The sequence below is a fragment of the Grus americana genome, chromosome 1 (genome assembly GCF_028858705.1).
Source record: "Grus americana isolate bGruAme1 chromosome 1, bGruAme1.mat, whole genome shotgun sequence".
In the NCBI taxonomy this organism is placed as follows: Eukaryota; Metazoa; Chordata; class Aves; order Gruiformes; family Gruidae; genus Grus; species Grus americana.
In genome coordinates, this window is record NC_072852.1 from 82721724 (window position 1) to 82740014 (window position 18291).

The window sequence follows — 18291 nt, forward strand, 5'->3', positions numbered from 1 at the left end:
GGAAAAAAATGGAATTTGAGGATATATATAGTATGGACATTGGGAAATTCCTTTTTCAAATAAAGTCAACAGCGACATTCCATTGACTTTTGAAGCACAACTCAAAGCTTTTATAATCTAGCAATAGTCAGTGTCTGTTTACCTTTTTTATTAGGTTTTAGAAGTTCTTTGTGAAAATCTTGAGTCCTCCCATTTTGTCCCTTCAGCCATCGTGGTTTCTGGTTTTAGGGTTAAAATGAAAGGCTGTGCACTTGGGAAGCAGAAAGACTTTGTATTTAGAATAACTTTCAGTGCTAGGAATCCAATTACTAACTCCACATCCTTTTGTTTCCCATTTAATAGTTTGGCATTTTCACTCTATATTTTAAATGCCATTTTTCCTTGCTTTGAAAGGTGGTGGGATCCAGCAAACAAGGTGCTGGGGAAGAACTCAGGGAATTTGAATTGTGTGCCAGCTCAGCCGCTGATTTGCTTGTAACTATGGACAAGTCCAGTTCTTCACTCAGTAATTCTGTTTCTCTTTCTCTTTCTCCTTTCTCACTTTTAGGCTTTTAGGCCTCTAGAGATTCTAAGCATTATTATTACAAGAGCAATAACAAGTAACTTCTGCCCATGATCTGTGGGTTGTGATGGTTCAAGAAAAAAAATTTGTTGGCAAGCCAACTCACTACATTTGGGAAAAACGAACTGGTGGCAACCCCCTAACACATAGTCAGGATAGGTCATGACCAAATCTTCCTCATGTCTTTAAGGGATTCCTTTCTCACTTGCTAGCTTTGTAAGCAATGAAGGAAGAAATGCCAATGCTGTTTCACATATTAAGGAATTCTAAAGAGCCTACTTGAAAAATAGCCTCATGCTATGCTGCTTGTTGTGGAATTACAGACCCAAAAATTTGGGTCTCTGAAAAGTGAGGGCATCGGTTTTCTGTTTTCTCTCGCAAAGAATTGCAATGCAAGATTTAATGAAAGAGATTTAACCTAGATAAAATTGCTTATTTGAGTTTTGCTGAAGAGACAGTCACTGACTTACAAACTGGTTCTAATGTTTCAGCCATGGAGACGCCTGATGGTGGACCAATGCACAACGTGTCTCTGCTCCTTCCAGTCAACATCTTCTCGAAGATATACTCTGACATGTACAAAATTAAGCTGTGAACCATGCCCAATAGTAAGTGCAAGTGGTCTGAATGTTCTGATTAAGAATATGTCTGATGAGAAGGTCATGTTCTTCGTGGTATACACCAGTTTATGTTTTGTACAGCTCTGGGACCTGTTGGCTTTCTTCAGGTTTTTCTGAGAAGTCATGGCCCTGTGTTGTTCTTTCCTTGAATTAGATGAAATATACCAAATATGATCTAAATCCACAGTGTAGGAAAGGTAACTTTTCATAGTACTCAGGTCCACAGGCACATTTTATTTTGTATTTTAGACTACTTACCTTTAGGGCAAAATAAGGTTTAGCAAATCATTTGCAACAGGAACTGCTGTGTCTCCTTTCCTACAGTATTATCTGTCCGTCCAGGGACTGGCAGCTCAGCTAAATCTCCATGCTTCAGGACTTTCCTATGATTATTCCAAATTCTCTAATAGCTGTGATAAATAATACTTCTGTTTTGTTCCCAGCCACGCCTGACGTGGTTTGAGGTGATAGCCCCCATCAGTTCCACTGGCCTTTTTGAAGTCTTTGCTGCTGCTCTGCTGCCATCATCTGCAAGGAATGAGGTTGGCTGGGAAAGCCAGAAGCAAATAGCCCCCATTTTTACTCCACTGACCAACAGTGTGATCGGAGTGCCTGACTAGTTCTGCTCCATCATGTAGTTTTCTCTCTTAGTACCGATATCTCAAGTAGAAGGAGACCTAAGCAAGTTGCAGAGGCTGGCGTAATCTCCCCCTGTCTGAAGAGCATAGACCAGCAGCTAAGTTTCACAGCAAAAGCTTAAATGCCCCTTCCTCTTCTGTCTGTCTTGGATAATTTACAAGGGCATGTAGTGATAGGATGAGGGGTAATGGCCTTAACCTGAAGAAGGGTAGATTTAGATTATATATTAGGAAGAAATTCTTTACTGTTAGAGTGGTGAGACACTGGAACAGGTTGCCCAGAGAAGTTGTGGCTGCCCCCTCCCTGGAAGTGTTCAAGGCCAGGTTGGATGGGGCTTTGGGCAACCTGGTCTAGTGGAGGGTGTCCCTGCCCATGGCAGGGGGGTTGGAACTAGATGATCTTTGAGGTCCCTTCCAAACCAAACCATTCTGTGATTCTAGGATAATGGATGGAGCCTAATGGACCCAACCAAACCTAGGGCCTGCAGAAGCAGTGGCCATTGCACCAAAAAGCCACACCTCTAACATGACCATACAGGATTCCCGGCTGATATCCAGGAGAGGCATACATTGATAGGGTCCCTGCAAAAGAGAGGGGCAGAGATTTGGATAGGACCAGTTTTCAATCCTTAAGTAGAACTGGAAAAGACCATGTAGTAAGTCAAGTTTCTGTGGTTTCATCTGTACTAATAAACTAAACAGAGCAAGACTGCAGGCTCAAATTATGCCCTGCAACCACTTATCCTGAAGAATTGTCAGCAGTGTCCCAGCTGGCCTGTTCTAACTAGCAAACTTCCAAATAATTCCCAGGCACAGGTCAGTGGTTAGGACAACCCAAGGACAGCCTGTTTTGTGGGGAGAATGCAGTTTAGACATAAATACATCCATGTTCCACTTGTCTGCAGGGCCAGAAAACTGGCCTTGATGCCCTTTATTTGCTGGTATGGATGTAGCCTGTGACAAAAGGGAGAGTCTGAAATACTTTTTGTGGTTCTGGACTCTAATATCACCCTTCCTGTAAGGTATGATTATAGACACAGGCTTCTGAAAGGAAATTAAATGGCCATGCTCAGTGCTGAGCATCTTCCTCACTTCCACAAAATATAACCTGGCAGATCAATGAAAAAAGCCCGGATACACTAGAATGAATTTGTGGCCAGAAACATGTGTGCATACGTATGTTCCCACACAAAAATACACAAACGTCAATTCTTGCTTTTCAATGCAAGAAGCCAGCTGTAGAAATTAAAGGTAGAGGAATCAATAAAATACATGGTAAAAAAATGGGGAAACATTCCTCTCCTGCTTCTTTCACCACCCACACAATTCCCAAACAGCTCCTTTTCCCCCACCTGACCCAAAAGTACAGACTAAACAAAAAAACCTTGAAGAAAGGGCAATTTCCAGTTTCGCTTATTAAGCACTGTGAACTTGTGTTGAGGAGACGTGCAGCTATCCAAGGGAAGTTGCAGGTTTAGGTGTATGTATCCCTTTGTAGCCATTGTAATGAACCTGTGGAGCCTGATGGGGGAAAAAATATCAAATAAGATACAGAATGTCTTCATCCCACTAAGGCCAGTGGGATTCACACACATAGCTTGGGATCTTTCCTATCTCAGAGTCATTGATTTCATGGTACACCCAGATTAAAAGCAATTCCTATGTGATGGATGAAATAATGGTTTAAGAGTATATACTCTCTCAAGAGCACCTGCTTTCTACTGGATGCTGAAGCTGTGAAAGTAAATGCACTGGTAATTGAAGTGCAGCTAACTGCAGCCTATTTGCTCATCAGGTCTTTTTTTTTTTTTTTTTTTGGTCATTTTACGACCTACTTTAGGTGCTTACATTTTTGCTAGTAGAGCAAGTTCACCTAAATAACAATGAACTATGTTTTCTTCCAATGATTTAATAGTAACCCCCCACCCTCCCCAAATTCTTTTTCTATAAAAAACATATGGATAACATGCATGCCTTCACTCAACCAGAAAGTGTTTGTTGTCTTGAAAATGTTCAGCTCATCATAAGCAGCTGTTAGTTATGTGTAGCAGCTGGAGACATTACTGTGGGACACTTCATGTGTTAACTTGGTTCCTTTTGTTTGTGGGGTTTGTTTTTTTTTCTTTCCATTATCCACTCTATACCTTCCTCTCCATCTAGTGCTGCTTATTCTCCCATGCTTCTTTCCCTGCCACTGTTTTTTCCTTCCTGTGCCATTTGTGGGACTCTCTTATTCCTCTTTTCTTTCTCTCCTTTTTTGTTTTATTATATCATACCCTTTCTGATGCTCTCTTTACTTTCTTGTTTTATCAGGCCATTTTCTTTTTCTTTCCATAGTCCAAATTTTCCACTTTAGCCTTATTCTCCCCTTTCTCTGCCCACTGCTTGTTGGTTATCTTTCCCTTTTCTCCTAGTTTAAGCATGTCAAACTCCTTTTCCAGGTTGCAATGTGTAGTATTCATTAGCTTTACAGAGAAGCTTCTGCATCACACCACAAATGCGAACTGTATGTCACTCAAAACATTTTAATAAGTTTCTTACCCTCTCCTACTGTCATGTGTTGTTTAGTGGACCTGACCTTGCAACTGCTATAGTCAAAGAATATTGAATTTAGTGGACACAGGAGGCTTTGTACTTGGAAATAAACATGTCTCTCTATTGTCTAAAAAATCAGTACAAGGATTAATGCCAGCCTTTAGAAAACAAAAGTATGCAACTAATTAGATTAAGCTATTCTAGTCCTACTGTTTAAAAAAAGCATTTTGCTGTCTATCACTTTGTGCACTGAATTTAAAAAAAAAAACCAAAACCCTCTACAAATAAGTGTAGGAAGCATGCTTAAAACAAAATAAACCCAGAAAAATGTCCTTTACCTTCTAGAATTACAGAAGGCAGGAAATCCCTGGCTCTTGCTGTGGGAAATGTGTGCCAACTTCATGTAGCATCAGGCTGAGAGATGGAAGGCTTAAATACCTTCAGGTAAGTTTTAAGCACTCTTTCTTTTGTTTATGAGTAAATGTAACACAGACTTCTGGTGAACCCAAGGAAAGTGCAATTGTTTTCCTCCTCTTTAGTTAGGCAGCGTGGTATTCCTAGTGCCTTTTCTTTCATATCTCAGAATGTTTTCTCAAGAAAGTTCATTTTTTTGTTGTTGTTTGTAAATGAAAAAAGGGAGACTTCATACCATAGTGCAAAATTCTATAGAGGCATTTTAGATGCACCTGCAAGCATGAATATTATCAAGGAACTTTAACTGGAATATGAGCTCAAACAACTACTTAGAGGAAATTAAAAACATTTAAAATGAGAAATGGGTAATTTAAGTTGAAAATATGAATTTTGAAAAAAATTCTCCAGCATGATAGTTTCTTAAACAGGAGTGGATACTTTTCTGGTTAAAACCCATCAGCTTGTCACAAGCAAGAGCATATAACATTGTCTTTTATTCCATTCCTGAGATAAGTTTTAGATGGGGAGAGTATGGGAAGAGCAAGGAAGCTGGTGAAGGGTCTAGAGCACAAGTCTTATGAGGAGCAGCTGAGGGAACTGGGGTTGTTTAGCCTGGAGAAAAGGAGGCTGAGGGGAGACCTTATCACTCTCTACACCTACCTGAAAGGAGGTTGTAGCCAGGTGAGTGTCAGTCTCTTCTCCCGAGTAACAAGGGATAGGACAAGAGGAAATGGCCTCAAGTTGTGCCAGGGGAGGTTTAGATTGGATATTAGGAAAAATTTTTTCACCAAAAGGATTGTCAATCATTGGAACAGGCTGCCCAGGGAAGTGGTGGAGTCACCATCCCTGGAGATATTTCAAAGACCTATAGATGTGGTGCTTAGGGACATGGTTTAGTGGTGGACTTGGCAGTGTTAGGTTAATGGTTGGACTCTATGATCTTAAAGGTCTTTTCCAACCTAAACGATTCTATGTGGGGGTGTGGTTTTATAAGTTTTTTTTAAAGAAGCTCCCAACTCAGCCAGAAGTTAAATATTCATATATATATATCTTTGAAAGACAATTCATAGGCCAAATTCCCAAGTTTCTCTTTTAAGTTAATGGAAATTTCTTCCCTGTTAAGAGCTGAAAAAGGTCAGGTTTTTGGCAGTCCTGACTGAGCTGTAATCAATATGGCTATGGATGTAAATAGATGATGACTTTGTTGACAAACAAGTTTGTTTACTAAAGATTTCCATTTTTTATAAACTTCACCACCATGGTACATTAATTGAAATATCAGTAAAGTAATAGTCAGGTCGTATAGTATTCTGAGAACTTACTGTCCCATGTTGTTCCTGTGTAAAGCTAACAGCCTTTAAATCTTTACAGCCAAATGAATCGCTTCAGGATGGCTGTGACAGTCACTCCTGTAAAGTAAATGAGAAAGGGGAATTTATCTGGGAAAGGAGAATCACTGGCTGTCCTCCATTTGATTCCAGAAGATGTCTGGCTGAAGGAGTAAGTAGTGAAATGGGTCCTGTTTCCTAATAGACTCTGTCATGTTTATGGTTCTGTATATAGGTACCTTATGTGTATTAGGGTGGGAAACCCTAGCCCTCTCCCAGCACCTTGGCTAAACTGAATTTGAACTTTCTTTGAAATTCAGAAAAATGTAAGTTTTCTTTATTTTAAAATATATGCTGGCTTTATGTGGGACTATACTGCAGGGGAGATGCTGAGCTTGCAGTAATTCTGTTCCATATGAAGCAGCAAACGTAAGAAAATGGTCATTCTAACAATATTTTCAATTTGGTATCCAGAGGAAAACTGTGTGGATAATTATGGAAACTGATGAAACAGTCAGATCATGGATTATTTTACAGGCTTGGTGTTATTATCATATTCTAAAGGTCTTCATTGAAAAATCAGTGGATAGTTTACTTTTTAGTGCATTGATTCTCCTGCTATCAAAAAAAAAAAAAAAACCAAAACAAAACCAAAAAACTATTTCATCTATAAAATTAATTGTTTTCATTTAGGTACAGATGGAAAGTTTTGGGGTTTTTAATTAAAAAAGCCTGCAAACTTTTGCATGTAAGTTCAAGTGTTTAGTGCAACAATGTCATCACCCTGCAGAATAAATATTTCTCCATTTTTCCTTTCACTATGGGTTTTCAGTAATTTTCCACCATACATATATTTCTGAGAATTATTTTCTACATGGTAATAATGAAACCAGAAAAATAAAATTTTTGGCTGTTAAAACTTATGTGACAGACGCGATATTTTATGATGATTTGCCTGTACATTTTCAGCTGTTGTGGAATAGGCATGCTTTCATCTGTATTGCTGAAAAATAAAATCAAGAGGGACTGTTTTACTTCCTTTCTTAAACAGACATAAGTTGTTATGGGTTTTATCACTCTGGTTCCCAGAAATTTATTTGTATTCAATGTCTTTACTTTAGAAAGCTCTCAATATAAGGGGAAAGCAATATTTTCAGGCGTTGAACTTGCTAATATAGTCAATTATTTCCAATTAGCTATCAAAAAATACAACCACAAGTTCAAAACCTTAAAATGGGAAAAGTGATGATTACTAATGTAGATTTATGTTTTTGTACAATATAGAAATGCAATTTCCTTGTCTAATACCCTGTTTTAAACATCCCTTTATATTCTTCCAGCAGAAGAAAAAAAAAGTGTATTACTTGTGTCAAAATAGAAGTTTTCTTTTTTTTTTTATTGTTTTAGGGCAGAATTGCAAAAATTGGCAATACCTGCTGTGACACATGTAAGTAAATAAGCCAAAAGTCTTGTATGGAAATTTCAGAGAGTGTACGCTACTGGGTCAGGAGTTATGTTTTGCATAAGATGCAGTTTAATGAAACAGAGCTAAGCAATGTGGTTAAAATAAACCATCGAACAAGTCCGCCATCTAATTGGGATACTACTGTCATGTTTTGTCTACTGGAACACGTGTTTTGACAGTATTCACAAGTGCTTAGAAAGAGATACTCTTCACATTTTATGCAGAAGTTAATTATGAATTTTTTATTTTATTGTCCATCTAAAGATAACAGTATTGCACACACAGGTTGACAAGTTACATAACCTGATATTGAATATGTGAGGCAACTACTTCATGAATAATCAATCAGTTTAAAATGAATTTAGCAAAAAAAACCCCCAAACCCTGGTGGCAGTAGTGCAATTTTGATTGGTTTTTGATAACGTAATAACCAAAAAATGGTAGCGGAAATGCTTGTCAAAGGTGCTTTCCTATTGAACAGCCTGACTACATCTTAAATTCATCAGTTTTGGAGTCAGTCTTGCAAGTCTTAATTTCATGCATCATTGTGTAGATAATCCAAATGTCAGTCAGATGGTGAGTGTAGGAAGTGTTTGCTTACACCAGGAAGGAATTGCAGGGTTGGGTTCTCATTTCTAAAATGAATCTCTGATGCTTTTGTGAACAGACAACTTCTCAGTTTGCTGCTTTGTAAGTAAAAAATTAATAATACTGTAGCTCATTTAAAATAAATTTTAAAAAAAGTAACAGAAGATTGATATTCTCTTCAAAGGTCAGAATATCAACATCTTGCCTGTGTTCCATTACCTTTTTTTTTTTTTTTTCCTCTCTATGCACATGCTAATAAATAAAATATGGCCAGCATAGCAGCCCATCACCATGCTGGCACACTAACTGCTGTAATAATACCCCTGATGAAGGATGTTAACTCCTAGAGAGTTTGCAGCCATTGCCTGTCTGTATAATCACTGAGTTCCAGCTCAAGAAATAGAAGTCAGAAAGCTATTGAGATAGACTGTCATCAAATGGCTCAAACAGGTAATTTAGTTAAGAGAGCATTAATCTACCAGGCTTCAAGTAAGGAATACTGAAAATTATTTATTAACAAAAACAGATTTTAAGATTTAAGACAGGGTGGTGGACAGGCTCTACAAATTGAGAATGCCTGTCACTGCAATTGAGGAGATGAGAAACGCAGTTCCAAATGAGCACAGCTCAATACATCTAACATATTTATTTAACAGTTATACAGATTTAAAAGTGATACCTCCTTGCAGCAGCAAACTGATCTAAAAACATGCCTAAAAGCATTGATATTGTATGGGCCTTCAAGCCTTACTCCCATTGATGGTTGCTTGGATATAGCTCAAAACTGAAAAGTCCTGTATGACAGCACAGTCTTATTCCTGGTCGCTTCTCTATTCAGGGCCCTTCATAAGGAAAAAGCCAACAAAGTGCATCCAGCCAACTAACCGTGGGTTATCAATTCAAGGATGGTGATTAACACATAGCTTTGAATCAAACAGATACTTCTAGATACCAAACTCTCTTTATCTCTCCTCTGTATTTATATCTTTCCACCAGGGCCCGCAGTAGCAGCATGCAATCTGTTACATACTCTACAGGGAACACCAAGGCCTGGCAAAGCTACTGTAAAACCAGAGTAATTTAATTATTCTTAAAAGTCAGATAAGAGAATAATCAGTTTCTCCTGGACACAGAGACTTAGATGTAGGTTACATTGCCCTCCCGGGTTTGAGAGAGTTCATCTTTCAGACACCTCAGTAGCATAAAGAATTGGGCAAAGAACTTGTTCTCTCAAGTTCGAAGCATAGTTCAGGGTGATGCCTTTGGTTCAGTACAGTCCTACGTGGCTTTCAACACAGGTTGTTTAAGAAGCCAGTTTCCTTTTCTATGTTATGCCTTGGCAATTGGTGTTCAGTAGTGTGTCTGAGGGCATTGTTCCAGGTTTTAAGTATGTAGGAGCACATAAGTCAACAGGCTTATCATCTTCTCATCAGATTTTTGTGGTACTAGCAAAGGTCTTGATTATTTGCAAAGGACATTCCTTACTTTCCCACTGAACAAAGAAGTTGCATCTCCGCTTCTTACCTCTTTTCCCTGTTGATCTCAATTGCATATGTCTTGTTAAGTTACAAGCACTTGCCCTTGCAAAGGAGGCACAGCCTACAAAAAAAGGTAAATGAGAATAGTAAAGTAACTCGAAAACAAGTGCATAAGTCAGGATCAAAAAGGTGATGAAGTTGTGTTGAGGCTGATGACAATTATTTTGTTTAGGCTTTTCAGTTGTGTGGACACAACTGTGTATTCCTTCCAGGTGGACAAGTTTTATCAAAAGAAGTGATGAAATCATAAAGAGAACTGGCAGTTTCAGCCCTCAAACCAGAAACACTTTTCAAGTTTTTTTGGTGGTTTTTAATTGTTGTTGTTTTGAGAGGGGGGGGGGGGGGGGTGTGGTTGGTTTTTTTTTGTTTTTTTTTTTTTAATGAAATATAAAGCCTTAGCAAGGCACAGAGCCAATTTGGTACTAACATTCCCATGGAAAAGCCATTGAAAACTATGTTTGCTGCTAGGAAGATTTCTTTTCAATTTACGTGTCTACTTAGTTGTGTAGTTGGCTAGCTGAATTCCTTCAGCTTTCTGAAATGCTGTTGTGTAGTACGTAAAAAAAATAGTCCAGTATTCTGGTCAGAAATTCCATTCATTAGCTAGAAATGAGTAAAAGTAGAAGCCTGTCTTTACACAGGGGCATAGTACTATATTAACGCTACGAAGTGCAAGGAATATCCACTTAAAAAAAAAAAAAAGCATTAGCTCCTTCACAAGTCTTTAGATGTGGACCTAAACAGACAAGAGTGTTCAGAATAAAATATTCTGGATTAGTCTGTATTTGAGCATGTCAATGGTGAGGTTCCCTTTGAAAGTGGAGAAGAGTCACCATTGACTACCGCAGTCAACAGATCATAGCAAACCAACCTCACTTCACAAAAAGGGATCAGCAGATTCCCTGAGCTTGCACTGTCCACACAACAAATCCAGACCTACTGCCTGTTGTGTGGATTTCTCATTAGATGGAAAAAAACCCAGGGATAATTTCCCTAACACTAACAGCAAAAAAGTATTTGAAAGCAAGTATCAAAGTATTTCATGACTTACTGAAGACAGTGGAAAAGTTCCCATTGACCCAAAGTTAGACTTTCACAGAATTAGTCTTCTAATTTTATTTTTTCCCCTAGTTTTTCTTTTTGCTGCATTAGTTTTCTTCAAAATCCACCACATCTGCAGACTGTTAGGAGTTGTCAAACCTAGGAGCCTGAAAGGGGCGAGGCTGCCACAGCTCAATGGCCCCAGGTCCCGGCAACAGTGAGGCTGAGCGTGTATCCTAATAGGCACACACGCAAACAAACACATGTATAAAACATGCACACACACATTCTTTACATACACAGAAACAGTATGCTGGTAAACACAAACAGCACCCACATTCCCATCCTGATCTCCCCTCTGGCTGATCGAGATGAAGGTCCTCAGGGATCTTAGGCGCTCTCTCTCTCTCCAGTAACTGGTCCTGCATCCCTACTCACCTAGACTCATGGGCCCGATGACCCGTCGTCCAGTGCCAGTGGCTGGCACTTACCCCTCCACACAGAACAGAGAGTCCGTCACCCAGGACAAGTAGTTAGAAATGGAGTTTAATAAGAAGGCAGGACAGACTGCAGTGATCAAACGTAGGGCAAGGTCAGACAGAAGTATGGGCCAGCAGCTGTTTAACATGTAACCAGTCCCCTTTTTTTGCATACAGGGTATGAGTCTGATGTGTGGCTGAGGGAGGCACTTCCGTTGAGTCATGAGGTTCAGAAAGGACCCCATTGCTTTCTAAACTCCTTCTCAGAGAGGAGCCTAGCCTTAGTCCCAGACTTGGTCAGTGGTTTATGTCTAAAGGATTATGTGTAGCCACATAATGGAGTCAATGTTTGCCTGTCAGAGCCCCCTCAAGGAATTTCACTGAGACAGTTTTGCAAAGTTGAAACAGATAGAAAGTTTATTAAAGCAACAGATATAAAGAGTTCAGAATTGCCATTGATAAATGCACTTACTGCAATAGCATTAATATACAATTATAATGCCAGAAAAATGCTGTCCTGGGTATTCTTCACCAAAAGGTGAAGTTGCAATGCTTACTGAGAAGACATCCCTATTTTGGGTGGCGGAGAAGGAGCACAGGCCTCTGAGTCTTCAATTTCAATTTCTCCTTCTCATACCAACCTTGTGGATCTCCATCTGCAATATCTGCATAAGAGATAAGCGGACACCAGTGTTTTTAATCTCTTATGTACAATTCTCACACCCTTTATGCCTTATCCATCCATTTTCCCATGCTTGTTCCTCACCAAAACACTTTAATCCGTCTCTTTCCCCAACTTTGGTTCCTCTCCTAAAAATCCCATGATAAGTAAGTCTTGTAGAATCCCCAAATGTTCTTCCCTAGCATTGCATAAGGAGTCCCACACAGTCCTGAAGGCAGTGACCCACCTCAGTCTGTAAGGTGATCTGGAGAGCTGCTCCAACTGACTCAACTCGAAGGGCTTCATTCCAAGACGGTGAGATCTCTCTCCTGTGACAGCCCCAGGAATAGCCAGATCAGGGTGCTCTATTTCTCTGATCAGGTTATTGGGGTTCCCATGTGTGTTGTCTTTTTCCTGTGCACCTGCTTGCCCAATGTACCATTGAACTATCTTGAAAAGGAGAGCTATCTAACACAGAAGCCAACAGGTAAAAGGCAGATGTTAGGAGGCAAGGTGACTTTAAAACAAAGCACTCAATTGAAGAGAAACATGAGGGAAACCCTGCTCTCCAGTGGAATTTTAGGGCTGTAGTGTGATATAGTCACACAGCTCTAATAGCTCTAAGGAGGCACACCTAATTCTCTTGCTGGGATCTTACCAGTAATGACATCTCACTAACAGCAATTTCAGTAATAAGGAGAAGGGAGTTGTAAAAAGGAATTGTCACCACTGTCAAAGACTTTTTTTTTTAATTTTTATTTTTAAACTTGGTAGGTGTGGAAGTGGAATGTCGACCAGTAAGTGCCAGACTGCAGTACAGGAATACCAATGGATGTGTGGCTGAAAAGGAAGTGCCTATTTCTCATTGTGAGGTAAATAACAAAAGCAACCCCCCCACCTCAACACCTGCCCCTGCCCTCTTTCTCTCTTCCACAAGGGAAACCTTTGCCTCCACTATGGCTTCAGTTCAGTAAGTGGAGCATCAGTTTCTGTCCTTCTCATTGATTCACTCAAGCAGAGTAAATCTCATTGGCACTTATTTCCTAAAGAAATTTGGTGATGCTGAATTTTCCCTAGTCAGGCCAGCAAGAAAAAAGGCACATGTTAGACACAAAGGCTTTGTTTGTACCACTCTCCTTTGCTTCCATCAGAAATTAATTACTCTGAAGTGGCTTTTCTAGGACTTTCTAGGTAAAAAAAAGAATTTTCATCTTAGTATTAGTGAAGCTGATTTTCAGATCTGAGTTTATAGTAAGCACACATATCCCTCTTCAGGCTCTGAAGTTGATTTATGAGAGTGTAAATAGATATTTAGACGCATAATACTTTAAAAGACATTTAAACTTGAGTGCTATGATATGACTTCTGTGCTCTATAAGCTCTATGACTCCTCTATTAGCCTGAGCAGTAAGCCGTTGTGTTCTGCATGTGCATTGTGTTGTGCATTTCTTCAACAGTCAGATTAAAAGTTTAATTTCCTGCCCGTCAGTGCTTACACCTTATAGGACAACTTCCATTTGAGACAAGAGCATGGCTTCCCTTCTGGATGTTCCCATCTCTCTGAGACTGGGAACCAAAGGTGACATATTCTTCCCAGACTGGGTTGCAGCAGGACAGCTGCTCGATCCTAGATAAGCAAGCTTCATACAAAGATAGTATACAACCCTTGAATACAATCCACACTATGGCATACAAGGGTGGCAGTCAAGAACATGGCTTGCACCCAGCCCCTTGAGTATTCTCTTTAGTTAAGGCAGTAGGCAAAATGAGTCTCTCTTGGGAATGGAGAAGTATTAAGGGCATGCATGCCCAGGCTTTCCAGATAGCTACCTGGAGAAGGACCTTCATTTGCTACACAAGTCTTAATAAGAGTGGAAGCTTTAAGAACAACAACAGAAACACTTACCTTTCTTTAAAAAAAAAAAAAAAATTCTTGACCTCTTGTTCTGTCCACAAAGTCAATGATAATCAGGTCCTTAGCCATACAGTCATATGTATTGAAGTTTCCCCTGCAACAGTATAGATTTTATATTGTGAATCTGGCCATATATTGCATAAACTAAATATTCCTTCTATAGCTGGTATTGAGTGTAAGTTTTCTAAAGTCATCCCTGATAATGCTATGCAATTTTTTTGTATCAAACTCAAAAATAATAATGCCAAGCCACAAAAAGAAATGGACTCTGACAGAGTTTGATGTAGGTCCATTTGTTTTTACATTATGAAAGCTTATAGCTACAGCCATTGACAGCTCAGTCTAAATTAGTAAAGTGGTCAGACAAGTAGAACAAGGAAAAATAACAACCAGCAGGGCAACAACGGACATGTGGCTTGCAACATTTGGGCTAAAGCACTTTCTGAATGCATGATCTCATACAGCTGAGGCAATAACCATATGTACTTAGAAGCCAACACAATAGTTTTGGACATGACCTATGATATTTTATATTACAGGCTTTTTTTGTGTGACCAGTTTCTTCACCTCTGCTTTGCTCTGCTTATGTTCATAAGACTTTACTCATTGACCAGCACCCCATACTCTGGAATCAGACACCTGTTTCTGAATTCGTGTTTTACAGCAGAGCATTGAGCTCCAGGCAAAGTCATCCGTGGATGTTTTGATGGGAAGAACCTGGATTCTGATTGCACTGAGGCCTGGTGCTGTTCCAACTTGGTATATCTTTTTTTTTTTTTTTCCATTTAGGGCAAGTGCAGAAGCAATACCAGATACTCCGTTCAGACAGGGAAATGGGAAGATGTGTGCAGCTGCTGTACAGCCTCTCAAACAACCCTCGTCACAATCCCCCTCCGGTGTGCCAATGGGACAGTGGTGCAGCATTACATCCCTTCTGCCTCTCAGTGTGAATGCTATTCTCGGAATTGCACAGAGTGAATAGTTCCAAGAAGCCCAGTTGTGTAATCTCAAGTTTTATGATGAAGAAACCTTACAGTGCAAGCCTCATTTTTCTCTTGGTAGACCGTTTTATCCAGTAGAATCCTAACTAACTGTATCAACATAGCAAACAATAAAACTTACTAGCACAACAGAGCATTTTCTGATTATTTTTGAGGTTATTTAGACATAAGATATTGCAGATTGTATTGATCTGCATCTTCACCACAGAAAGTAATCCACATTATTAAAAAAACCAAACAAAAAATGCACAACCACAACAGGGTAACAGAAACAGTTTCTTCTACTTAAAGAACATATCCCAAACCATTTAGCATTGTCTTCAGAGACATTACACTTGCATTCCCCACTTCAAACCTTACTGCCACACTGTGGATTTATAGGTTTTCAGTCTTTTTTCTTCTCCTCCAGTCAGGGAGTACAGTGCTCCTGAGAAGCCTAGCAGAAAAGGTCAGGAAATCAGGTTGTTATTGTGCAGTTTTTAGGTTGGCATCTGTAGAAATGGAAGGCATTTCAGAGGACATTGTCACCATTGAGCCTGGGTCACAGGGAGGAAAGTTTTGAGATGAAGAGCAAACAGTCCTCACATGAATGCCAATCAATATCACATGATCAAATGGGTCAAAACACCTCCCCATCTGCATGAATGGGTCCCTTTGGCAGCAAACAAAAGATCCCTCTGTGCTTTCAACTAAAAAGGCAAGTTGTATTCCTTTTTGAGAGGAACCAGGCAGATCCCTGCTTCTTTTCTTTTGCCATTCAGCTGTGGATTCAACACATACTGAATTGTAGGCCCTTTTTTCTCTTATTATTCGTTCAAGACATCTTCTATTGCTGGACAGTGCTAGGAGAAGCACAGGCCTTCTATGCTTCTCTATTTTCTTCTGCTATGGGCCCACAATAACCCCAGGGAGAGAAACCAAGTTTTCATTGGCATCAGCCCCACTTACTGCAGTAGATTTCTGTCACCAGTTTTCCTCCACCCTCACACTAGCTCCTTGTGATAGCTGCTTACAGATATTAAGCTTCCCAAGAGATGGATTTGGGTCACCCAGGTAATCGGCTGCACAGCAGCTCATCTGAGGCTGCAAATAACCAACTCCTGGAACAGCAGCCTGCAACATCAGAGAGGACCAGAGAAAAGGAGTGGAGAGGTGGTAAAAGGCAACATCTTCCCCTTCCCATTGCTGGACTGCCCCTTGGTTTCCATTGCCCTCACCCAGACTGACCTTTCTTAGCTCATGAAAGCTGACAGGATTGCAGCCTAAGGCTTCACGGTTGCAGACAGGTCTTCTAATCAGATAATTGTTTGAATCAGGGACCAGCTTAGCAGCATAGGGAGGACACACAGAAGCATCCACAGGGCAGAGGTGGAGCCACAGTTTTCTGAACTTCTGAAAAGCAGACATGCACGGATAGTATTTTCCATAAGCAACAAAGTGGATGGACAGATCTGACCAACAAAGGGACAAACATTCCTGCTTTCATCACTTCTACCTCAATTAACAAGAAAAATTTTGTGGATCTAAGCATCTCAAAAGATAAACAGACTAAAATAAAGATATTGGCTTTCAGACTAGAGCAATTAGTATTTTTATTAAGGAACTCTAGATTATTTATTGGAAAACTGCTTGGTTATAGGATCAAACTCATAGCAGACGTAGCTCGGTGTAATTGGATAAGCAGAACTGTATTAAGACTTTACACTGGTTCAAGAATGTGTCTCATACTACATGGCTTTTCTTCACCTTGGTTGCAATTTTGCTTTCAGGCATCTATGCCAATATATGGTCTAAAGTAGGCACACAGTACATCTCATGAGAACTTATTGGGCTTTCTTACAGAATAGAGTTCTGTGGACTTCTGTATGCTTGGAATAATAACATACAGACCAAAGGCAAGCCCCTGTTGTGCTCAGGGCCAGAAGAAGCTTCTTCCTTGAAAATCCTGTCACAGAAACAGACAAGTGGGAAAGAGCAAGAGGAAGGAAATATTATAACATCTCCCTTAACAGACTGAAAAGGTACATAAATTTTTGGCCTTGACCTGCTGACATGAGAATCAAGCTTTTTCAGGCAGCCTGCCCCAAAAGAGCTGTCCTTCATCTGAGGCTCAGATGGTGCAAGGCAACGGGCTCGTACTTCCTCCATGCAGGTTTCGATTGCCTTTCACACAGCCCAGTCAGTGCACCTCTGCTATTTTCAGAAGCATTCCTTCCTGGCAGGAGTGAAGAACAAAATCAGGCCTGCAATCAAATACCTGCTTAGTAGAGAGTTGTGCACACAAACAGTAGTCGTGTGCCAGCACATCAGACGGTGCCGTACATCAGACCGCTCCATTAACATTCACCAGCAGAATCCAGGCTTTGAGGAACACTGTTTTTCAGCTTGTGCTTACTGCTTGTGAGTCTTCATGGTTTTGAGATACCTTAGTCTTTGCCTTTCCGCCAATGTTTCGGAGCACATCCCACCACTTTAGAAGACCGGCTGGATCGTTGAGCATGCTACTACGGGATAGACTTACAGGAACATTAAATGGATTTGGGGTGGAGTCTTATATAACTTCTTAATTATTAAAAGCATCTAATGTCTTTGCTAACTTTTACAGACTTCCAAGCACCACTCCTTTACAGCAGGTGAAACACAATCTGGCATATTGGCATTATTTCTGTGTTATCAACTAACACCATACCCAGGTACCTCAGGAAACACAGTGATGCCCAAATATGATTTTCTCCATTGGAAAGTGTCCTTAAAAATAGACTACAGACCCAGCTCTATTTTGACCAGCTGGATATTGCTTCCTCCTCATATTGCTTCCTCTGTATATTATTACCTGAGCTAACTGTATTACCTGTAATGAACCCATCCTTATGGCTTATAGAAGCTGGTAATTTGAACCTGTGCGGGCAAAGCTTTGTGTCCAGAGGGATCCTGGCAGGACTTGCTCTACATTCCTATACTATTCCAGAATTAGTGGGTGTGCCTTTCTGTTTCAGCATTTAATTGGTGCAGCATATAACGTGGATATGAAATATCATCATTTTCAGCAAGTTTTCATTCCCCTCTCCCAGATGTAAGCATACACAAAGCAGAAGGTTTGCTGTCTATCCAGGGAGCAGATTAATTAGTTATAAAACATCAAGACAAAAAGCAGTTCAACAGTTGCTTCCCTTGGAGTATTCTCTGATCCCACTTTACTAGCAAAAAGTTACCAGGAGCTCTATGTGATTACACCATTGCCCTGTGCCAAGTAAGCATGAACTACGTTGAAATCTGCGAAGATGTGGACATTGGAGCAAAGCAATCAAGCAGAGTGCCTTTCGTTTGTTCAAATAAATGGGGTTGTTATGCGATCCAAAAAGAAATTACAGGTACACCACCTCAAAACTTGTATGCATGGGCTAGCGTGCAAACAAAAGCCTGTATGAAGAACACCTTTTCTTTTTTTTTTTTTTTTTTTTTTTAGTTTCTGCAATCCAATAGTTTTTAGATTAGTCAGTCCAGAA

The 18291-nt window shown here is 39.9% G+C and overlaps 1 protein-coding gene across 1 annotated transcript in view; it reads left to right on the plus strand.

Moving 5' to 3' along the window:
• Window positions 1-14914, plus strand: part of VWF (von Willebrand factor) — a 146536-nt gene extending 131622 nt beyond the window's left edge. The window contains exons 47-52 of the mRNA XM_054847069.1: window positions 1054-1170; window positions 4701-4799; window positions 6141-6269; window positions 7505-7544; window positions 12644-12741; window positions 14574-14914. Coding sequence (XP_054703044.1) covers window positions 1054-1170; window positions 4701-4799; window positions 6141-6269; window positions 7505-7544; window positions 12644-12741; window positions 14574-14762 — 672 coding nt within the window. The 3' untranslated portion in view covers window positions 14763-14914. The remainder of the gene's footprint in view (window positions 1-1053; window positions 1171-4700; window positions 4800-6140; window positions 6270-7504; window positions 7545-12643; window positions 12742-14573) is intronic.
• Window positions 14915-18291: the final 3377 nt, after the last annotated feature.